Here is a 25716-nt window from a genome sequence, read left to right as displayed (position 1 = left end):
TGAGGTCTTTATGATAGCTACATCGAGATAGGGATCAGGACCTTGCCTTCATCATAGCTGAGATCATGCCCATGACCTTTTCTTCATCACAGAATAAGATCATGGCTGCTATTTTATTGTCACATCTTCACTGAGAACTTTACTGTTCTTTTATTGAGATAATCTCTACGCTCTTACCGAAACCATAACTATAACACTGAGATCTCGGTATATATATATTTATGACAGCAATACCAAGATCTTCTCATAATCAATGCTGAGACCAAGATCATGATACAAACTCATTCTGCCACCCCAAGACCAAGATCATCAATCCCTTTCTCAGACACTGCTAAGATGATCATCATCATTGTTGCTACACTGAGGTCCCTCTGATTTCATCACTGATATCATCACTGCCTGTATCATCAATGCCATCTCTACTATATTCCTGCACATTCATCCAAATCAGTACTGCTTCTTCGCATAACATTTTTTGCCTCAAAATCTAAATATATATCTCTGGGATCTATATGAAGATCTTCATCAAGAATCTGATCTTGAATTGGACTATGACCAAGATCATGATTACCATCGACCATACTATATATACCAAGACAGATTATTACTGTAAAAACTCTGCATATGCTTACAGCATTTATAGGTCGAGACTAGGTGAGTCACTTGTGAGATCTTTATATTACGTGAATATACCTGAGACCTTAGTCATTATATGTATTGCGTCTATCTACAGTGCCAAGGAAAAATCTGCACTTACATTCTTATCATCACAATTGAGACTCTGAGTATGCCGAGAGGATGTAATGGATTTGACATAATTGTGTGTTGTTTGTGGGATCATCATGATCCTATCCATTGAGATTACAGAATCCTCGACATTGTATCTATCCATCCATACGTAGTTGCGGTTTTCTTCTTTCATCGAGAGCTTCAATATTATGACGTGAGTGCTGCCACCGAGAGGATTCTGCTGTAGATGCTTACTGCAAGGATATATGAATTTGCCAAGTCTTATATGTTTTCTCCTACACCTCACCCGAGATCCTACCATACTGAGATTGACTGAGAATGTGAGGAGGCCGAGAAGGTTTCTATGGTGCCTACAGAGATGCTGGCTCGAAATCCTTTCTACCTGCACCTTAAACCCGTCCGAGGACGCAGGAAAATCCGATCTTCTTTCACAGCCTTTGTAGAATAACCCTCTAATACCATGTTGAGAAAATTAAGGGTAATTTAAATATTCGATTTCTCTTAATTGTGATAACTGCTTGTGATATTATTTCTTTAGATTCTGCCTCTTATTGACTACACGAATTACTATCATCAACCAACTACCAAACAAGAATATAAAAAGCACAAGTACACAAGATATTGGCACCAATCTAGGGCAAAAACCTCTCCTAAACTTTGAGAGGAAAAACCCTTTGAACTCTTTCTTATAGAATCTTTATTGAGAAATTACATGACCCAAACATTGACTCATAAATGCCTTCAACATCAAATGACAATACCTCAAACATGACAATACCTTTGCAGTTTTGGACAGTATGTTGGGTCTGCAACAAAATTATGACAGTCAGCGAATATGGTCTAGGACAGGGTCATCTAGCCTTCTCTTATCCTCGCACTTCATGTAGACCCTTCATGCTTTTGACAAAGAGCTTGATCTGAGATATTGTGATGTTGAGGGAGCGACTGTTCTAGGACAACGAGAACAGAACCTTTTGTTTCAGATAGTAGGCACTCGTACTAGGATGATTAGGGCTCCTCTAGCCCTACGATTCCTTCGATCTCTTCAGCAGTGGCTTTCACCTTTCAACTGCGGCTAGAACAGACCTTCAACCCAACAATATAATCATAAAACATGAAGCCCTAGACCAATTCAGATTGCCGCATAAGAGAGCAAACTTGATGATGACTTCGCATGAGGGAACAAACCTCCTCAATGACTATAGCTACCTTCCTTTCTTTGACCCTTTCATTTCTGCTTTTCTTCATGAACGAATGAAGGTTAATGTAATGTGAGGAGAAGCCAACGCAGCTTTTATATAGGCTTGCCTCCTCACCTATTAGGTCGATGTGTTCCTTGATTAAGCCAACGTGATTCTTGATTAAGCTGACATGAAAACAAGAGGCTTCCAGAATTTCTTCAAGCGGTTTCTTTACATCAATTTCGTGGGTACATGTTTGAGTATTTCATTGATGATCTAGAAGGATTTTTGACATGCAACAATTCCATTTACACGTGTAACAATACATGTTTGTATTTGTTTTACATGACTCATCCTAAGGCTCTTCAATTGGAGCCACAACTAAATAAAAAATATAAAAGAATTTTGTTGATACAAAATCACATCGTTACAATATTTTACATGATGAAGACCGAACCTAGTTACATTATTTTCAATATATTAAACTTCTGATCCTTGTGCTTCAAGAAGAATATCCAAGCCTTGCGAGAGAAGTCATCCACAAAGATTATGTAGTACAAGTAGCCACCAAGAGAGGACATTGGCATAGGTCCACATATATCAAAATGAATGAGTTGTAGTATTCCACTGGTTCTGCTCCTACTTGAAGGGAATGGTCCCATCACATGTCTTCCATTGGTAGATCCTTGACAAATTTCTTCTTGATTTATTCCAATTTCAGGCATTCCAGAGACTGTCTTTCTTACTTTGGGCAAGGATTCATAGTGTAGATGTGCGAATCTTCGGTGCCATAATTCACATTGATGAGAGGCATCATGTACTAGGGCTTGCATAGGGCTCCCACAAACTTTATATAGGCCTTCATTCCTAGACCCAAGAGTGAAGGCATCTCTCATACTAGATCTCCTTGGCCATGCAAGAACATTTCCATTGATGAATGCAATCTTGAAACCCTTGTCCTCCATGGCAGAAATTGAGACAAGGTTCTTTTCAATCTTGGCACATATAAGACATCATGTAGATGTATGATTTGACCATAGTTCAAATTAAAAGAAACAGATCTAAGCATCTTCACTAAATAAGTAGAGTTGTCCCCAAGAATAATCTTCAAATTTGTCTCCCTCACAACTAGGTTTGAGAGAACTTCACAATACCCAGTGAAGTGTCCAGAAGCCCCACTATCCACTAGTCAGTTATTAAACGAATCCAAACGCGAGCAACTAGAAAGAACAGAAATAAGAAAGTATTCAAATTGTGTAGCAACTACATTATTATCATACCTTGAGTTCCTCGATCTCTTTTGAGGACGGTAACCTTCTTCTTAATCAACAAGGGCTTCTCTTCTTCTTCTATCATTGAACCTTTGTTGTTGTAGCCACGATTGTTGTTGTAGTTGGACCTTGGAGCACTTATCCTTTCAAGATAGTCTCGGGCATAGTGACCATGCTTGTGGCAATTGAAGCATTCAATTCTTCTCCATCTTATATTAGAGTCCTTGGATTTAGGGGTGTTGACCACTGGAGTGGCACCTGAAGATTATCTAAAGACTCCATGCCCAATGATGTACCAAAGGATGCTTGTACCATCAGAGATCGTCATATTACCATAGTTTTTCAACTCTACTTCTTCTTATCATTTTTTGTTGTACCAAGATTCCACAAGCCTTACGGAGATGATGTAATGTGATGCTAGTATGATGATTTTGAGTCATGTAATAGGACTAGGTAGCTTGGGACCTTGTCATCAAGTGAGTATTACTCTGGGAGGTTTTTTTCACTTGGTTAATTATCATCTCCTTACGAGGACTTAATAATTAATTGATTTTTTCCTCCAAGTATAACCCCAAATTCGGAGTACGGCTTGATGGTGAGGCCTTGGGTGAGTAATAGTGTCTACAGTCATGTATATTACCATACTAGATCACTCGTAAATTCGCATGGAATTTGGTTAGGTCTAGGGGTCATTTTTTAATTTTTTTAATTTCCCGCAGGGCAGAAATTGTTGAGAAATCTTAGGGCTTGATATGTTAATGATTTCTCGATCTTAGATAACTGCTTGTGAAGTATTTTATCCTTTTACTTATTCAAACAAGATCTTTTGATATTTGTGTGTTTATTAACTTCATCAACCAGCTATCAAGCACAATAAACAAAAGAACAATAATACAAGATATAGGCAGCAGCCATGGCAAAACCTCTCCAACCTGAGAGGAAAACCCACGTAATTCTTCTTATAGAATCTTCACTTGACAAAATTTCCAAGACCTGGACAATTACCCTTTGACCAATGTGTCTCCAAGATCAAGGCTAGTACCTTCTGCTACTACTATCCTCTGACCTGTTGTACCATAGATCAGATCTGCAACTATAGATGGAAGGATCAACTTCCCTCTCCCTTCTTTCTTCCTCCAAGCTTCACTTGTCCAAAATAGTTCACTTGTCAAGTTGTTGTCCTCAAAGCTTGTCTTTAGACAAGATGATCTGCTTCCTTGACTTGAATTGTTCAGTAACCCTAGCAGCAGACCTGAAGATGTCACTATTTTCGCACATGTGAGTGAGCTACATGTTCTTGTAGCCTCCTCCTTGCCTCGCTATACTTGGAGCTTCCTTCTAGATCAACAACCGAACTCTTTAGGCCTCAAATCAACCCTTTTCATGAAGATGACCTAGGACTGTAATGCAGCCCTAATTGTGACATGTTCCTTCGCATGTGTGAGAGGTTTAGGGCTCTTCTAGCCCTCCTAAACCTTCGCTCTCATAGTCTCTTCTCTTCAAGTAAATATTCCCTTCAAATAGCCTCAAGATCGAACTCTTTCCTTGCTAATGAGAGCATATAAGATGATGCCCTAGCCTTGCACGTGTGGATAGATTTCTTGCGGTTATAGATGGCAGAATAGACTTCCTTCTTGTTGACCTGCGGTTCCTTGACTTGACCCTTTCTTCGCACCCTTAGACAGAATTCTTCGCATAGGAGAGACCGAATTGATGTGATGATGGTGTATTCGAATGAGGGAGGAGAGCCCCTTATTTACAGTCCTCTCAAGGTTGTCCATTAGGCTGACATGACTTGTCTTTAGGCCGACTTTCATAATTGATTTAGTCGACATGAATATAATACATTTTTGCTGAAATTACAATGCCTTTTTATCTTCGCTTGGAGGATACTTTTACTAGCCATTTGTACTTGAACTTGGAGGAGACATTCCACATGGTTCTGCCCTTGATCTTGGAGACACAAACTATATAATTTACAAGTGTAATCAATGACACAAACCTATCAACTAGCCTACAGCTGTCAATGGGAGCTACTATAAACAAATTTTGAGCATGAAACCCATGACTCAAATTTACAAAATATTTTGCTAGATGCAATTTACATCAGTTACATTGGAATGTGTCATTATGAAGACCGAACCTAGTTACACTTTCTTCAACATAAATTGGAATAAAATTTGTATCCGAAATGTAATAAGTGATGTCTAGGGAAGTTGTATGGGGTGTGAGTAATAAAAATTGCACTTCTCACCCTCAAATTTCTTATAAAGCACACTTTGAGGGGTTAAAAAAATGTTCTATACCCTCAAAACCCACTTGTGCTAAGTTTAGTGAAAAATGTGGCAATAAATTAAGCCAACAATTAAATAAATGGAGAAAAATAAATATCCACACATGCCAAATGATGTGGAAATGAGGTGGAAAATCACAGAGTTAAAAGTGAAGTCTCAAGGTGATGCAGACTCCTCAAATCAAGGAAAAGACATGTGCTCCAAGAAAATCAATTTTTTGGAGGCGACCATGAGTTTCCCAAGGAAAAACGCATTTATTAAGAAGAGGAATTTGAATTTCTTTGATGAGTCATCTTTTTGTTGAGCTTTGCTTTGGAGTTTCACTAGAGATGGGTGTAGAATGGTCTCTTAGCACTCCACTCCCATATACACTTGTCCCTCCTCAATAATGAGTTAGCTCCTCTCAAGGATTGTGTGGGCCTCTCTGAGGAATTCAAATTGCATGAGAGAGCTTTGGGATTGTCATCATCACACTTGGCATTTGGTTTTTCATTGGGATCTCCACCCATTCTCCTATATAATTGAGCCTTGGGCTCTCACATTGCAGCTTTTGCAACGAGCTATTGTGCTTGGGGAAGCTCTGCTTCTATGTACACTTGTTCTTCATTTGAATAAAAAGTTTTGGGGGTTCATTCATGATTGTTATTCCATTGGAGCATGTGCTTGATTCATTGATGGTATTATCCTCTCTACTTGTGCTTTTGAGTAGTATTTCATTTGCTCAAGAGCTTTTATAGAATTGTAGATGTATAGCTATCTTACACGTACAATTGGTTTATGAATATGCTCTAGCTGTAAGCTACCTCTAATTGTTTACATATAAATTTTTGGAGTTATCTCACCAGTGTTTATTGATTTAATCCATATGAGCTAATGTGTGTTGGAAGTTTTGTAGAGGATTATTGTTGAATCAACTAGCAAGCGTGAGGGGAAGTTTTCAAGAGACCAACCTACTCTTGGCATTGTTTTTAAGGAGCTCTCAACTTTATTTGAATTTCATATGTCTAATCCTTAGAAGTATTTGTTCTTGCAGGGTTCTCTTTTTACATAGTTTATGCATAAGTCAAAATATCAAGAAAACTTTTATATCTTTTGATCTTGCGCTTTCATCTCTTTACCTAGCTAACTAAGAGCTTCTTATAAGATAGACAAGTGATGGGGTCTTTTCCCATCACTTGATTTAATTTTTGTATATTATTTTGTAGTTTTATCACCCACTTACATGCTCTCTTTTTGACACTAACTTTTGTTATAGTTTTATAGCCCTAACATTCTTTCTTATAGGTCCTCTCAAGCTTCAAGACTCATTCCAAGGTGGTCGTGGGCATTAGGAGTGTTTGTGAAAGAGGCTAGGCCGTGTATCATTTTGGAGCTTGTATTCTCTAATTGTAGAACCTCTTCATCTCTTTCGAGGCTTTCATACTTGAAGGGATTTCCTTGTTGTTTCAAGATCTCACATTGTATTTTCCCATCAATTCCTTGGGAAACCCTCTAAGACAATCTAACCATCATTGTAAACTATAATAATAAAATTTATCTTTTATGGGAGCATGGGTCCTACCCATCGGCATCCCTATCTCTCCATTTTAGGAAGAGAATTTGTGGTTGGATTGAGTTGTTGGCTTTGACATTTCCATTTTCTTTCATATCATATGCATGCTCTAATTGGGAAGTAACACAAATCACATTTCCCTTTCTTCAAGTTTGCTACATGCTTTAAGCTTGCACCACTTATCATTGTTGCTACAAGTTTCAAGTTTACATTTCCATTTGAAAAGCAATTTACCTTTACGCAAGCATTTCTATTATTTTTTAGCAAATTTTGATACATTTAGCTTGGCACTTGTCTAAATAATTCCTGTTTTATTGTTATGTCACATTTCCAATTTGAGTATATTGAAGCATTGTGTATTCGACAAGTTTATTTTCCAAAGAAACTATTTACTTTCATGTCAAACTAATCTTCTTTTCTCAATTTTAAAAGTTCTTTTTACAAAGTTATTGTGGGCATCAATCTTATCTCAAATTTATTTTCAAGGCATTGCAACTTACATTGAGAAATTTTACATGCATTTTATTTGCTCATTTTGCAAGCACATACATTTCAAGCTTCATTTGCTTTAGTTTGTAATTGGTTCATCATTTATCTTTAGCAACTCAAAAATTTTAATTGCTCATGAAGCTTATGCATCTTGTGTTTACTTGAGCAAATATACAAGTGATCTTGTGGAGCATATTTACTTGAAGCAATTCTATCTTTTACATAGCACTTGCAAACTCACTTGCATATCATATTAGGCATTCTAATTTAGTTGCATTTTAAACAAATTAACCTCCAAGCATAAGCTTGGTTGATAGAAATCATAGGAAAAAGACTTTCTTGGAAAGTTCTCTCACTTGGTACGAAGTAAGGTAAAAGCGTGTGACCCTGCAGTTATGAAGGTGGTTTGTCCTCTTATAGGAACAAAGGCACACGCTGGCTAGTAAGACTCATGGGAAGGGTATCGTTAATAACAACATCGTGTCCTCGACTCCTCCTTCTTACAATCACCGCAAATTTTACCCTTTGGCAAGAGCTCAAGAGGAAAATCTCTCATCTAGATTAGGCATTTAGATTAAAAGTAACCAAGATAATTACATCCAATTTTAGTTTAGGTGCATTTCATATTAACACATCTTATTGTTTTACTTACAAATAATCATTACACTTCTCATTTATGAATATGTGTTGAATTGGATACTTTGGGCAAATATTATCTCATTGTGCAAGTAGAATTCTAATTGGTTTCCTTTGCAAGATATTATTTCCTTGTATGCTTTGGATTAATAAGTGATCATATATCTTTAAATCATTTTAATATCTTGCATTGATTTTGCTAACATCTTTTGTTTAATTTTCAGGATTACTTGTGTTTCAGTTTGAACTTTGAAGCACCTTATTTTATTTTTGAGCAAGTATCATTCATTTTGAGTAATATTTTGAAGGCATTGGCTTTACATATGCTTATTATTATATCATATTATATTTGCTTGTAATCTCAAAAAAGTAATCCATTTCACTCTAACATCTCCTAGAAACCTCACATCTTTTAACTTAGTTTTCCATTTAGGGACCACCCCCCTTAGCTAACCTAGGAGATAAATTAAACGAAATGTGTAAATTTCTAAGTCTGACAAACCAGAAATCCCTACTACATTATCTGGTTTATTATCTCCTACTTGTTCTTTCCATTAACAAGTTATTTATTAATATAAATACCGAAATAAACACAAATGCAACCTTCACACATATACAGATCAACAACTGAAAAAAACTAAGACAACACAAGGGACACTGTTATTTTTGGACAATCGTCCCCAGAGAAACCCAATGCGGGAAAACCAGTGCAACAGATATGAGGGTTTTATTATTATGCAGTTTTTTTAATACAACTAGCGTGCCAAAAATGGCTCACCCTTCAAAGATTTTCCTTGGCAGAAGTTCCTTTCTCTGGAGACAGATATTCTAGCTAATCAGCAACTGGATGATTGGTCCCACGGCAACTTCGAATGTTCCTTAGCTGGATAGCGAAAGCTACTCCAAGTTATCTTTTGGAACTACGTCACCCTCCAAGGACTACATCACCCTCTATAGCTCTGAGTTTGCCTCTCAGCTCTCAGTCTGCCCCACGAAACCACCACACCGCAGCTCTTTCTGCCCAGCGTCAGCACTACGTCAGTTTCTCAGGCTCCTGCGTCGCCAGCGCTAGCCCTCCAAACCTCTGCGTCAGCTCTGGCTTCCTCTGCGTCAGCCAAGGTTGCCTCTGCGCTGTCTCTCTGGCGCTATCTCTGCCTCTCTGATATGTATTCCTAGCCTCCTACCGAACTGCCCCTCGCTACAACAGATCACTAACTCGATTTCTCAGCAAACCCTACCCTAGAAAATCGAATTGACTGATCAATTTGGTGTATCTCCAACTGACCCTCAAGCCTCCTCTTATGCTTTTCCTATTGACGATTCAACGATTGAGATTAAGTCCCTAATCAACAGCTAAGATTAGATCTGGCTTGATCCTCGTTATGGTCCACGTTAATTAGAACTTTTTCACCCATATTATATTAATACAGATTAATATTTTAATTTTCCTAAGTTTAGACTTAGGGTCTCATTAAAAATATTAATTATTTTAATATCACTCCATTTGGGTGGAATTTCTCCAAACGATTTATGGGTCTTGGAGATCTCATGTGCCTTAGCCTCTCCACCAATTTTCATGGCTAGAGCACATTTGATGCTACGAAAAATCAACATGGAGAGAGTTTGGAATAGGTGACAACCCCTTCGCTTAGTTCTTGCCACCAACCACACCTTGTGGGGTTAAAGGCTTTTCTCACTAACTGGTAGGTGTAGGTGGCAAGCTCAACAAGGGACAAGCTTTCTTGAATTAGATGGTCCTCCTCTTTCTAAGTTTTTATAAGCTTGAGCAGCAAATGCAAAGGGTTCTCCATCTTCATGCTTTTGAATCCTTCCTTTAGAAATCATCCTGGTCTTTTCTTGAGTGCACTTGCCAATGAGCTCATCAAGTGAATGAAAGTTGTCATTGTTACTAATAGTTGTGATAAATGTCTCCCAAATTGGAGGAAGACCTCCAAATACAATTAGTACCAGCTCTCTATCAGAAGTAACTTCTCTGGCAGACAACAGTTGATCCTTGAGTTGGGATATCCTCATGAAGTATGACTGCACAGTCTCCCCCTTGTTCATCTTAATGTACTCGAGTTGATTCTTCAAAGAAAGAATGTGGCTCAAATCGTTGACTTCGTACATCCCAACTAGCTTATCATACATTTCCTTGGATTTCTTCAACTTTGAAATATAAACAATCAAATCATCTCTTAATGAATCAATAATAATCTTCCTAGCTTTTATCTCACCTTTCTTGTACTTAGCTTTGATAGCAACAGAAGCATTCTCTGGAGGCTTAGGTGCCATGCCTTGATCATATTCCAAGGCATCATTTTCATCCAAAGTCACATCCAACCTGGTTCTCCAAATTGCATAGTTAGACGAGTCATTTAGCTTCTCTTCAATCATGAAGTATGAGGTAGACATCTCGGCCAAGTCAAATAAGCTTCTTCAAATCCAATTCTTTCAAAGGTGGTTGCCCTTGTCTCCTTGGGCTTGTCTTCACTTCAGCGCAGAAACCATATTAATTTTCAAGTGTTCTATGCCAATACAATCACTTATTACAATTATTTTTCAATTAGCAATCACTTTATCCAATAAATTCGATATTCCAATAACAATAAGCAATTGTATATAGAACAGTAAACCGAATGCACAATAGAAGATAGCCAAGAACAATAGAGGCACAGTTGTTTGGTCAAAGACTAGGGAAAAACCCAACAAGCGGGAAAACCCTTTCGAAATTCTTCTTGTATTAAATTGTCATCAAATGTTCAACAGAGAGATACATAATCCAAGTACATCAAAAATGAGTCAAAGGTCAAAGCCTTGACTATACAAATCAACCATCCAATATCCAATCAAAGATAAGCCCAAAAGTCAAATCTAGTCAAACTTGAATTCTGCAATTTCTGGTCAAGGTGAACAACAGTCAATGCACCCCTAACTAGTCCTTGGTCAACAGTGAAATGTTTGGTCAAACAGTCAAAGAGTGTGGCCTTCTTTCCTTAGTCAAACCATGTCAATGCAACTTCAAATTTTTGGTCAAAGGAGAGAGAAAGTCACAATTCAGATTTGCGGTCAACCCTTGTTGAACTTGCAATCAACCTTTGTCAACTAGCCCAAAAAAGTTCGGTCTCTTTCCCAGTCAATGTGTGTTAATTTGGGTATGTTCTATGCTTAGAGCAATTTATTTCAATTTTCATAGTTAGCTCAATACCTTTTCCAGATTAGCAATCACATCAGCATAATAGTAAATTGTAAATAGAACATAAACATAAATCGCAGAAGACAAGCCAAAACAAGAGGAGACAAGATGTGGCACTAGCCAGGGACAAACCCCAATGTGGGGAAACCCTTGATCAATTCTTCTTATATGTTCTTCAATAGCTCAACAGAGAGAGAGGGAGAGAGAGAGAGATAGTACATATACAACAGAAGTCAACATTTTGACTTATCTAAATAAGAGCATAGATCATCTCTAAGAAGATGATACATGAGGTAGCTGAACTCAGTTGAAGACATGTTGCTTCCACTGATTCTCCAAGGTGACTCCATCACCATGTTGCACCCATTATAGTGCTGCTCCTCATCATCATGTTGCACCTCACTGTGTTGCACCATGCAGCACCCATCATCACTATGTTGCATCTCATCATGCTTCACTAATCATGACTGTACCCATCATTGTACTGTTGTACTATGCTGAGCTATGCTATGTATTGCTACTCCTGTGTGCACTATGTTGCATTGTACAACATGTACTCGCTACAGCTCCCATTGTTGTAACAATGTTGCACCATGTACCAAAACCATTGTTGCACCATGTACTTGTTGCACCAAGTATCATTGCTGTCCCAAGTACCATTGTTGCACCATGTACTTGTTGTCCCATGTACCATGTTGTCCCAAGTACCATTGTTGCACCATGATTGTTGCACCATGTACTTGTTGTCCCATGTACCATGCTGCTATGTCAAGCCACCAATTTGGCTCCCACAGACTGCCCAACAATCTGATCCAAACTGACCCAAGGAATGGATCCAACACACATCACAATTGTTGCTCCAAGTCTGAGTTATTGTTGTAATGTCTGTGACTAGTTAGGGCATATTTGTCTGCTGTAATAACCCTTGATCAGCCACCAAAACATCCCTACTTGACTGCGGCCTACTCTTGAAGAGGTGTTGGAACCCTTGGTTGTTGTCTTGGGCATAGATAGCCCCTAAACAGCTCCACGCTGCACTCCAAAGAGAGTTAGGACCTGTGGCCCACCTACAACATCATACGTTGCCCTTCCTTGCACCCAAGACACCTCCACGCATGTTGAACCAGCCTCTCCTTGCCTCGGCCCTCTGGGGAGTTGTCTCGGCCTCCCCTCACAGCAATTTGGCCCTCAAACATACCTTAGAAACAGCCCTAAAACACCATGTTATTTTGTCCCTTTTTGCTAGTTAGGGCATCCTTAAAACAGCGAGTTAGGGAGCCTCGTTACTGCGGTTAGGGTCATCATTGGGACAGTGTATAGGTGAGGGCAGTGTTCCTTGATAGCGTAGAGGATTAGGGCATATCTTCTTTACAACATGACAGCGTCTTCCTTGCTAGAGCATCATCTAGGATTGCATTTAGGGCTTCCTCCTCTTAGACTTCTCTTCCACTAAAACCCAAAACAAGTGGAGAGAAATCAAGAGTGAAGTGTGTGTCCAAATGACTATCAATTCACCTCCTTTTATACTAAAACGTTGAGCACGTGTGGGGGTTATTTGGTTGCTAGCCGACCTTGATGAATTGTCCCATAACACAAATAAATTCATATCTTCATGAATACTTATCAGAATCAGATGATCTTTAGATCAATCCTACACCTCTCAATGAAAGGAATCCAAGAAAAATATCAGTTGCCATAAATAAGATGACCCACATGGAGTTTGGCCCTAGTTGCCAATTTTAACAATGTGGCCTTCCAAATCAAAGATAAATTCAGAATTTCCAAGTCAAAATGAACCCAAGTCAAATGAAGTCAAAACTGGTCAAAGCTATCTTATCACAAAAAGTCAACGAACCAAACAAAAAAGTCTTCCTTCACTTCACACATGCCTGCAATTTCAGACCAAGTGAAGCTAATGAAGAAGAATGAATGATGAGTTGATGCCTCCAAGTGATGACCCATTAGGTGTATTTATATGATGTTGAGAAGGTCAAATTTCCTTGCCTAGTCCAACTTGAAATTTTGAGAAGATGTGGGTTTCACATAAAAAATATTATTCTTCCTTGTGCAAATTAAATTCTTCCAACGGCTATTACGGTTTCCAAAGAGTGAGGAGGGTTTCCCAAAGGAAGGAATTTCTCCTTGAGCTACCAATTTTCAACATTTCCAAAGACATCATTTGACAATTGATAAGGGGGTTTTTATAAGCCTTATGTTCTTCCTTTCATCGAGTTCAATTCCTAATGGTTACTTTAAATTGTACTAGTATTCTTTTATATCAAGAATTTGAGACTAAGTTGTTGGGTTTAAATCCCAGCTTTCACTCATTAGATCAGCCCATGCGAGTTGATCTAGTGAGGGGCTTATCGTACTATAAGTGTATTATAATCTCATTTCATCCATAAGCCTTTAATCACATGCAAGTCAAGTCTTCCTCTCACATATTTCAGCATTGTTTCTCTTGAATGCTAACTTTTTCTCTTGTCGTCCTATAGGTGTTCTTGGAGACAAATTCAAGCTAATAAGGGGAGCTAAAGCGCATGCCTTGGAGCCCTTTCAATTTGAAACTTCAAGATCAACATTCTCTTCTCACTATTCATCATTTCTTCTTCTAGAACCTCACATGCTTGAGGAGTTGTGACTCTTGTACTTCATCATTCACTCAAGGCTTTCAAGCCTTTTATCAGGTAACAATTTCTATAAGTGACTATGATCACTCATTTGTAACTTCTTTTTGGGAGAAAGTATCCTTGACCATCAAGAATATTGTAAGCTCTTCTCAATTTTATCTCTCATCTCTATAAGAGGGCTATCAAATCACTAACTAAAAATAAAAGGAACTAATTTTTCTTTGGGAGCTTGGGATTTTCCCTTGGCATACCATCCTTCTCTCTTTGAGAGAAGGAGATTTTGGTGTGTTTGTCACTTTTCTATTTCTTCCTTTTCCTTTTCATGCAAGTAGATTAATCTCATTTCCATCTTGTTTCACTTTAATGCTAATCATCTAATTGCATGCAACTTTATCCATTTACTAATACTTCTTCATATTTAGTTAAGTCGTTACTTCAACTTCCATTTCACTTAGCTATCTCTATTTGCTAGTTGTTCATTTTTGCATGCTAATTTCCTCAAGAAAATTCAATTTCATTTCTATTCTAATGTCCTTCTACAATTTAGTTTAGTTTCATGCAATTTCTAATTTCATGCTAATGTATTTGATCTAGTTTCATGCTTATTTCATTCATTAATTTGGACTTAAGTGGTTATCTTGTGCTTCATTTATTTTAGCTATCATTACTTGCTAATTCTCACTTAATCATTCACTTGTGTATGCTCTCAATATTTTGATTTCATATACATGCCAGTGATATCTAATTGGTTAGTTTAGTTTTCATTTACATCCTATAACATATATTTCCAATTAGCATACTCATTTATATTTGCTTACATAGACCATGCACAACTTGTTTCACTTAACTTATTTTATTTACAAGTGCAATTTAGCACTTTGCACACTAGAATTAACCTCCAACATAAGTTGGTTGTATAGAGACTAGGACCCCTTCCTCAATACTCTTTTCCCAAGTTTGTGAGAAAGGTAAACATGTGACCAAGCAGTTCAGGTTCGGCTTGTCCAGCATTGGAGCATTGGCACGTGGGTTGACTTGAGGGACTAGGTGGATACTCATTAATGAAGCTAAGCTTCTCCACTTGAGGCCCCTTGCAACTATCCCTATCCTTACAAGGGTAAAAGTTTAAAGAGGAAGTCTCACCTTAGAATAGGTAGAATAGGCCTAATAAAATAAACCAAGAGCATTTCTACATCACTTTACTTTCCTTGCAATACATTTCATGTTCATGCTATCTTGAAGATCAAGTTTTATTTGCAAGTATCATTTACTTTTCAAGAAGCATTTCACATTTTGCAAGTATTGTGGATTTACTTTTGCAAGCATTTATATTCTTGTACTTGGAGCATTTCATTTGAAGTTCACTTGTGTATCTTGAAGCATTTGGAGTTCATTTACTTATCTTGGAATATCTTTCATTTCATTGGTGCAACTTTTCCTTCAAGTATATTTCATGTGAACACACTTTACATTTCAAGTGCAATTGTATCTTTACTTGCTATCTTCCATTACATGTTCTTAATTTGCAAGTCCAATTTCCTTCCTTGAGCATTTATCTTTTGCAAGTTACTTATTTGGCACTGGTCTTATCATTTCAATCATTGCTTATCTATTTGCTTTACATATTTGATCATCTCTACATGCTCATGGTTATATCATTTACTTGTTAAAATATTTACATGTTTTAATTTAATGGTTGATGTATCTCTTGATTGACTAATCTTTTATCTCCTAGAACTTGTTTAGTCTCACTAACCATGCCTTAGATTTCCTTAGGGCCTACCCACCTTGGCTTCATCTAGGAGAAAGCCTAGATGGTAGAGTTGGGAATTGGGTGACAGCCCCAACTCACACCTTGCCCCCTAAGGGCACACCAAGTGGAGCTAAGGATTTTCTCCACGCTAACCTTAGGTGTAGAATCAGGCAGCAACATGTTGTATATGTAATTTCTTAGGATTCAAGGTAATTGTTGTATATGTAATTTCCTCAAGGTTCATTATCCTAGTAGGGGAGCCCAAGAAGGTTTTGACAAGAATTTAATGAAGACTTGATTGGGCAAAACTTGAGTGTAATATGTTACTGTGCATGATCTAATTGCTAGTTTTAAAGTTTCCACTATGTAAAAGTTAGAAACATCAGTGTGTTCCAGTTCATTAGCTATGTAGAGTTAGTAGGAAGTTGTTACCAAGTTTAGTGTGTGTATGTGTGCACTGAGTCTAGTGCCCAAAATTCTAACAATATTTACAATATCAAAATATTCAAAACAGATCTACAAGTTCACAAAAATATCATACACTTGCATGTCAAGCATCTTTCTAATTTCTTCTTATAAAAAACCTTATTCCAAAATATTGTTGCATTACGCACTTACTAAAATGTACAACTATAAAGAAAATGTATAAACAGATGGAATTCCAAACTCACAAATGTACAAACTAACTGAAGCTCCAGCCCAAAGAATTTCTGCAAATATCACAATCCTACAAAATAAAAATTCGTACTTGCATCAGTAGTCTTACCGTTACACATCTATTACTGAAAAATAACAAGATCTAATTTCCCTACTACAACTGGGTGTCAGCAAATGCTTTGAGGGCTACCCAAATCATATATTATCCTCTACAGATATAGGAAAAGAAAATATATTTCATAGTCAAAATTAGTGGTCACCTTGACCCTGCAAACAACCAAATAAAACACGCAAAAATCCTGGCAGTTCAGTGCACATCTACATAGTTTATAAACACCTTTCCCAGCCTCCTCCATGGTTAAACTCTTTCATAATCAACTCCTTGCTATTCAACACACCTTAGACAGATATAGCAAAAGGAGGCAAAAATCCTGGCATTTCAGTGCATATCTACATAGTTTATAAATACCTTTCCCAGTCTCCTTCATTGTTAAACACTTTCATAATCAACTCCTTGCAATTCAACACAACTAAGAAAGCTGAGTGAAACAAGGGCACAACATACAACAATATATCCTTATGACAAAAGCACCCAGTCCCTAGAAATCTGGTGGGAAAATGTATCTATTTATATTATTTTTAAAAATCTAAATATCATATAAATTGCATTCTTTTGTCCCATGAAAAACTTTCAACAAACTTACGAAACAATGCCGCCATGTCACTCAGTATATTGAATGGCAAAATAAACATTAAAAACTGCAATGTCCACTCTGTTATGGATCCTAAGATATGCTTAACCAGTATTAATGTCCAACTATGCCCATTCATGCCATATGGGACTATAAAAGTTACAAAGATGAATTGACATTTGGAGATCTAAAGCATCTTCACGAGAATTGCTAAAATCAAGTGTAAATAGTAAGTACAAAAAGAGATACGATTGAAAACTAGAAAAACTAGAATGCCAAAATGGTCAATGGTCTAGTGGGCTTTGTTACCGGAAAATCTAGCACCTTAGTGCAAAGCCTCACTAATCATTCTAGGGTAAGGGTGACAATAGGACCAGCTGTTAGTTTTTGAAGTTTGAGGTAGCAGCTGATAGGTGTTCTAGACTCAAATGTGTCTAAGAGGCTAAAGAACACGAGATCTCCAAAACCCAGAAAAAGTTTCGCTAGATAAGCTTGGGAAACACCTTAATTAAATTAATTAGCCATCATTTAAATATTTCCTAAGTCGAACTTAGGAAAAGTGGTTAATTAAAGTTAATTAATTAAGGTAAATCGATTTTTCTCTAGAGGCTTCTATTGATGAAATCAAACTGATCTAAGCCATCAATGAAGATTAAATCATGGCCATTGAGACATCAAAGAGAGATTATAAGAGCAAGTCGAAGGGGCTTGGAGAAAACAGAAAACATTTGAGCAATTTGACAACCCAGTTGTAGGCATTCAATAGGGTGCAGTTAAAGCTAGGCAAAGCATCGAACAAAGGGAGCAGCAGAGATTCTGGAGTAAGATTTATTTAGTATTTCCAATGTCCGAGAGGCAAGAAAGAGGAGGTCGAATTATCTACAAAGGAGGTTGTACAGAGCAGTGCGAATAGCCAAAAACCCTAGGTTGAGTTGCCAAAAAAAGCATCATTTCTGCTACTAGTGTCCGAATCTATTCCCGAGAGGCAAAGCAAATTGTTTCCAGTGGAAAACGGACCTTCGGTCTAACAGTTCCAACCTCTTGTCTTTGAGGTATGATATATCAACATCTCACTTGGAGTTGGCTCGCCCCAATTTGTTTGAACTTCTTTGCATGCCTGGGTGCTTGCATACGTCAATCCTACTGCAATGCCTCCCTCTCATATGGCAACCAAAATTGTAAAGAACTCTAGTCTCCCCCTAGTTTTAATTGATTTGCAGCCACCCTACGAATTCTCAACAACTCTCGACGGCGCATTTTGACAACACTCTAGCTCGACCTTCAACCCCTCTAACGAAACATGGCAAACATGATAATACAATAAGGTTTGCATGAAAAATTAAATAATAGAGATTTAAATAACACACATGGGCTACATATAGTCCAAATAAATTGGTTACACATACAACCTCTCAGGGCCTAATAACCCCCTCGATTTGATCTATAATGTGTTAAGTCACTTTTCAAGACATTCATAGGCTACCCATATAACAAGAAGAAAACAAGCCCTAATAGAAACGAGGAATCCCATCCTCTTGCCACGTCATGCCTTCAAGAGGCTTCAGATATTTTTTTTCATTTTACACAAAATTAGAGGAAATCGTATCCTCTTACTCGAGTGCCATGATACTCTTTCCCGAGGCTTTCGGGAACCAAATTTGATTCTGGTGGAAGGGTGGGGTTATGCCCCTGCATCAACAAGGCACATGAGAACTTATCCACTTCCACTTACTTCATCACAAGTTAACCAAGGGATATTTCATGAGATGGACATCTTCTTTGGGAGGAGGAGAATTCCATAAAGAGGGGTCAAGTGGCCATTATTTGGTGGTTTCTTGAGAGTAGTCAACAGAGCTTCTTTTCCATCACATTTCTTTCTTCCTTTCTCTCTATCTAAACTTTGCGCAAGGCATTTTTATCATTATCTATCTTTTATTTTGTCTTAATGATGTAACCAGCCTTTTGGAAAATACAAAGACAAAGTTTGACATACCTTTTTTCTAGCTTTTGAGCTTATGAACATGATATTTCATGTTCTATATGGTGCTATAGATAGTTTTGCCTCTACTTTGATTTTATCAGTCACTTAGAGCATATTCTCCTCTTTATTTCTCTCATATTTTGGTGAATACTGATTAAAATTCTCACATTTATTTCTATTAAACAACCATTTTTATCCTTGGGTGTCTGATTACATGCCAAGTACCCATATTATATGTCAATTTCTTGCGCTAATCTGCAGATTTTTAGATGATTTTCAGCACATGACAAGCTAAGGGCAACCCCTCGATATTGGCAAGCACCAACCTCAATGGAGAGACAATCAACTAGTGACCCTCTAAGAAACCGGATTCGTTCCTAAGCCCTCATGTGTCCCGAATCGGGCGAATCGGACACTATTTGGTGGGACACGTGTCCTCCAGATCGTGTCTAAGCATGTCCCATCGGGGCATGAACGTGTCCCGACGGGACACGTGTCCTTTTTTGACCTCCATGCAGCCATAAAAGGCCAATCTAGGTCATTCTAACATCACAATACTCATTCTCTCTTGTTGTGGATTTGTTGTGGGTGTGTGAGAGCAAAGATAAAAGGTGTGGGAGCATTTTGGAGGCGATTCAAATAACAAGTAAGTGCATTTTGTCTCTATATTTTTTGCATTTTTATTACAACAGTTTGCATGTGCTTTTTTTTTACAAGTTTGTGCTTTTTTTCTTTGTTTTTTAGCATTCATGGCTCAATCAAGAGCAGCAAGGAAGGGGCAAAGGAAGGGGAAGAATGTCCCCATTGGAGATGCCCCTCCTCTTCTAATTTCATCAGGGTCTGCAAGTGTTCCCTCTATTGGAAGTGGGGCTGCAACAACAGCTTCAAATGTTGAGGGAAGACAGCATCTCAAGATAACAAATATCCCTTGTGGAAATATGTCACAAGAGAGCAAGGGCCAGGCAGCAAGATGAAGGGAGGAGGCAATGTTGCTTGGAAATGCAACTATTGAAACAATCATTTCATGAGCACATATTACTGCATTTGTTGGCTTTACCAAGTTTTGAATTACAGCATGTACACAAGTGTCTTTAGCTAAGAGGAAAGAAATGGAAAAAGAGGACAACGTTGGTATGGCAAAAATGGTTGCAACATCTAAAAAAACAAGAATGATAACCCCCTTCCATTCTTGAGGATAAGCAACAACAAATTTCCATTTGAGAATTCTGGTGGAGGACAAACAACAAAAACAAAGGTAATGGCACTTGGTCCAATGGACAAGATTTTTCAGAAAGAGAAACGGGAAGAGCTTGATCTCACTATTGCATTTTTTTTCTATCTGACCTTCATATCCTTTACTGTTGCACGCTCCCCTTTATTTATTAAGATGTGACGAGCTCTAACTCAAGGGGCTCCATCAAGCTATGTGCCTCCTGGGTCAGAGAAGGTTAGAACCACATTGATGACGAAGGCAAAAAAAGAGGTGGGCAAAATGCTTGAGCCTATTAAATCAGCATGGCCAACATCTGGTGTTAACATTGTTTCTGATGGATGTACAGATCCAATAGAGCACCCACTAATCAACTTCATGGTGTCTTCCTTGAATGGTCCAGTTTTCTTGAAATCAGTGGATGCAGTTGGACAATACAAGGATGCACAATATATGGGTGAGTTGTTTATTAAAGTTATTGAAGATGTAGGTGTTGATTCTTGTGTGCAAATCATTACAGATAATGCACCTGTTTGCAAGGTTGCTAGCATGATTGTGGAAGCTAAATATCCACAAGTCTTTTGAACACCTTGCATTGTCCATTCTTTGAATTTAGCACTTAAATGTATTGCTTTTGATGTGCTTTGGATTGGAAGTATTATTGAGGATGCAGGGCATATCGGCAACTTTGTACAAAATCATACAAATGCCCTCACTATCTACAAGGAGTACACCAATCTATCATTGTTGAAGATTGTGGATACAGGGTTTGCCTCTTCATTCATCATGTTAAAGAGGTTGAAGGAGGTCAAGGCCGCTCTTGGGGCCATGGTTATTTCAAAGTTTGGTCTTTTGGGAGAAAGATGTGAAAATTCCTGGACTAGAATCCCTACTGCAGCAAACTGATGTTACTTCTCCTACTTGTTAATTCATGCAAGTTATTTACTGTGTTCTACGGTAAATATCGACGCAAATACATCTACAGCCTTCACTCAATTATATATGCGGAAACAAAATACTGAGCAAGAAAGAAAAATACAACACATAGGAAAAATGTTTTCCAAATGACCCTCAAGCCCCTTCTTATATCTTCATGTTGGACAACCAACGGCCTAGATTAAAACATAATCAAAGGCTCAGATCGTTTTGGCTTGACCCGTGGATTTTTCTAGAGGTTCCACCCCTGATTAGATTAATACCCATGAATATTTTAATTTTCCTAAGTTTAGACTTAGGAACCCCACTAAAAACATTAATTTTTTTAATAAAATCACTTCTGGGTGGAATTTCCCAAAACACTTTCGGAGTTCTTTGGAATACCTATGCCCAAACCTCCCTGCAAAATTTGAGGCTTAGAGCACATCCGATGCTACCCCAAATCAACACTCCCTCTTAGCGAGGAATGTGCTCTAGCAATACACTGCCTCTCTACATACTTCTCTGACTCTGAAGCATCATCTTTGCGCTATTGATGCCTGACATGTTGTCCATTAACCGTTGCGCTATTGTTGCTACTGTACTACTGCCTTTGACACTGCCATTGTCAATGCTACATTTGTACTGCAACTCTCTCTCAAACATTGCTTCTGCGATGCTGCCAGCACTGCCACTGCTAACACCGCAACACAGTTGCTAAGAGAAGCAACTGAAAACACCCAAACTGTTGCTAATCTCATGTTTCCTTTGAAGCCACTGCACTGTGCCTCCTCGCACTATTGCCTCTCTACTCTACGCTGCTCAATCTCTGGCTCTCCTAGCTAATGCATCTGTCGAATCAACACTCCATGGTACCAACTAAAACTCCACCATCCCGCTACTCCTGATCATGGGCTCCCGTAGCAAGGTGATGATCCAAGAGGTGGGCTCCTCAGGGATCCTTCCCATCTGTAGCTCTATCGAACTACATCTCTATATCAGCCCACCTTCCTTCTGGAGGTATCTCAGCTGTCATGGCGAACTCCTCCTCATCGATCTTCGCACCTGCAACCTTGGGATCATGCTTCTCGTCCTTGTCCTTTTTCTTCGAAGAAAACTGCGATGCATAGTGGCCCATCTCGCCACAACTGAAGCACTTCACCTTGGAGACGGCCTTCTTTCGACTCTGTTGCCCCTGTTGTCCCTTCGATGCAAGGGTTGCGTTATCCTCTTCCTCCACTTTGGGCTTCAACCCACTGTTGTTGTTGCTCCTGTCAAGTTTGACCTTGGGCAGGTCTCTCCTCAGCTCTTTTTGTTTCAGAGCTGCCCATATCTCATCCCAATTTAGCAATGCGGCTTTCCCTTGGATACATTGGACAATGATTTTCCAATCATCTGAGACGTAATTTAGAGACAGTCTCGCTAACTCCAAATCCTGAGGTGTATGTCCCGCAGCTGATAGCTCATCACGGGTCTCCATTAGTTTCGTGGGGAACAGATCCACATGTTGTCCCTTCTACATATAAGTAGATATCAGCTTCTACTCTAAGTACATCTTCCGCTGCTCAGAAGATCCCTGATACAATGTGGCCAAGGCATCCCACATCATCTTAGCGGATCCTTTGCTTGCAATGTGGCACACCACATGATCCTTGACTCCATCTAGGATCATCCTCTTCGCCTTAGCCATCTCAGCTCTGTACTTCTTCAGCGGATCTGCATCTGCCGGGATAGCTACCACATTATCAACATGCATCTTAAGGGCATGCTCATCTAAGGAAAGTCATCCTAGCCTTCCAGATGGCATAGTTGGAAGCCTCGTCCAACTTGTCTTGATCCCTCAAGCCACTGGTTGCCATATCCTCTGAAAACTGTCGAATAGCTCCCTCTTTCTCCCTACTGTGTAGCTCCTAGGTTACATTACGCACCCCCTTATAGAGTTGGTAAGTCTGTTGCTCCTCTGCTATTCAGCAAACGAGAAATATTGATCTCCTCGGCAATAAATCACTGAGCAAGTATTCCCTCACTATGTTCTTCTTCTTTCTTCTGACGTCTTTCAGCCCCGCAAAACTGCCCACTAAAAAATCTGCGTCCCACCAACTGCTCCTTACGTTGAGGCTCAGTGCTGCTTCCTCTACCATGGAAAAATTCGAACTAGAAGCTCTTTCTCTCTGTCAACTCACTCGAAGAGAGACTACATTGAATTTTCAGCCCTCCAGCTAAAACTACGCAAACCCTTTAGGGTTTCGACTTGCTGCCTTCTACAGCTTTTCGATTTCCCCTTCTGCTCAGCGCTGGGGTTTCTAGTTCTGCTCTTCTTGTCTCACCTGCACTAGCTCTAATACCATGTGAAAATTCCTTGACCGGAATCCCTACTGCAGCAAACTGATGTTACTTCTCATACTTGTTAATTCATCCAAGTTATTTACTATTTTCTATGGAAAATATCAAAGCAAATACATCTACAACCTTCACTTAAGTATATATGCGGAAACAAAATATTGAGCAAGAATGAAAAATACAACACATAGGACACAGTTATTTTTGGACAAAACGTCCCCGGAAAAACCCAATGTGGGAAAACCGGTGCAGCAACTCTGAGAGTTTTATTATTATGTAGGAAAAATTTTGAGTACAATTCTAGGATGCTCAACTAGAAATCCGATACAAAGAGAATACTGAACAAAAGACTGGTGAAATGATCTCATCCTGTTACCAGAGAATCAGTGACTAATCCTGCTGCTCTAGAGGCTTTGCGTCACCCTCTACGCACAACTGCATCAACCCTCTTGGGTATTATGTTGCTTCTCCTCTAGATCCTCTATTGGCTGAGAAATCGACTTTCTACCTCCCAAAATCACACCCTGGCTTCCAGCAACTGAATTTCGACTTCCCTCTGCAGGAACTCAACTTCCCCTCAAGGACTGCGTTGCCTTTGCATCAACACTGCGTAGGCTAGCGTCAGCCATCCTATGGACATCTTTATGTTCTCCCTCTGCCTCGTACTCTCTAGAAATTCCTTCTCCCGTATTCTCACTGCCCCTCTACTGAAAGATCTGCTCAATCAATTTTCCTACTGAGAACTTCTCACTTCAGAAAATCGATTTTCTTAATCTCTATGTGTGTTTTCCAAATGACCCTCAAGCCCCTTCTTATATCTCCCTGTTGGACAACCAATGACCTAGATTAAAACATAATCAAAGTCTCAGATCGTTTTGGCTTGCTTCGTGGCATTTCTAGAAGTTTCACCCCTGATTAGATTAATACCCATTAATATTTTAATTTTCCTAGTGTCAAGGCCGACAAAGCAGGTGTAAAGCAGTGAAGGAAATTTTATGCTAAACCTGTAATTATGTTCCTGAGCTCTTACAAAATTTATTTAATAGATTATCTAACAGAACTGTTGAGGGTACCTACCTGTGCCCTTGCGGTTGCTGATGACTCCAACTCCCTGCTTCGGTTACCAAAATACCGAATCCACCCAGCCAAACTGAGCAGAACCTGGTTGCTCAATCCAGTAAGCTTCTTAGCAGAAGCCCGTTGTTCCCCCGTGCCCATAACCTCAGAACAACTCAAGCTCTTCCTGTGGATCATTTCCGTACATGATGTTCCTCCTCCTTCCCATTTTCTTCCCTTCGTTTTTCTTTCTCCTTCCCAAATCACTGTCTCGTGGTTTTATCCTGTTGTTTGGCAATGGCCGCTCTTCCATCTGCAGTCCATCGCTCAGTCTGCTGGTGACACACTCCTCCCTTACGTGTTCCTCCCTTATCTCTTTTAAAGATCACGTATATATGTCACATTAGGTTTTATTAAAGTATTCATTTAATATAAACATAATGACTTTATACTTAGTGCCCCTTTTAATTTCTTATATATATTTTAAAAATCAATTTATTAATTTATTAATATGATTTATTTATATTATTAATTTATTAATATAATTTTTATTAATAATCTAGAATATATATAATTTATATAGTCCTCTTTTAATAGTTACCCATACATTAAACAATGTGGGTGTTGATGGATAAGTAGAACCTCTATTCGAAGAAGTGTCATGATATTTGTTACTTACAATTAATTCTGTATATAAATACTAGTGTGGGTCTGTGACACATGCATATGTAGCTATCATTTGCATGCACCGTATGCCTACTATTATTCTTGCGTTTTTTATATTTATAGATAGGTCGTTACATACACTCCCCCTTCAGAAAACTTCGTCCCGAATTTAGAGTTTTTATCTTATCTCATTTCTTATGATAGCAATTAGTACATTCTTTTAGGATTGTAAATCAAGTTTTTTTTTTTTAAATAAGGATACCATTAAATTGGTGTTTTGAATACTTTTAGGTTTATGATTTTAATGGTCATGCCTTGACCTAACCAGGTTCCCAAGATATTCTAAAATCATCCTATCCTTGCTAATCTCTTCCGCTCCCATCCTATCCGTCCTCTACTGGAGTATGCCATGGCGTCAGTTTTACTAACCTAACCATTCATAAACTC

The 25716-nt window shown here is 38.5% G+C and overlaps 1 protein-coding gene across 3 annotated transcripts in view; it reads right to left on the bottom strand.

The window, feature by feature from the left end:
* LOC149253499 (protein FIP1-like) overlaps positions 1 to 25716 on the bottom strand; it is a 482913-nt gene that overhangs the window by 316678 nt on the left and 140519 nt on the right. For all 3 annotated transcript variants that reach the window (XR_016267076.1, XM_089459927.1, XM_089459926.1), the window contains exon 7: positions 16424 to 16479. Coding sequence is in view for 2 of the 3 variants with exons in the window: in XM_089459927.1 (XP_089316053.1) it covers positions 16424 to 16479 (56 nt within the window). In the remaining variant the exon portion in view is untranslated. The remainder of the gene's footprint in view (positions 1 to 16423; positions 16480 to 25716) is intronic.

The sequence above is a fragment of the Pinus tabuliformis genome, chromosome 7, assembly GCF_031772625.1.
Source record: "Pinus tabuliformis cultivar Carrire ecotype Pingquan chromosome 7, CPIR1, whole genome shotgun sequence".
Classification (NCBI taxonomy): domain Eukaryota; kingdom Viridiplantae; phylum Streptophyta; class Pinopsida; order Pinales; family Pinaceae; genus Pinus; species Pinus tabuliformis.
Note: the sequence above shows the minus strand (reverse complement) of the source record. Positions and strands in the feature narration are given on the sequence as shown.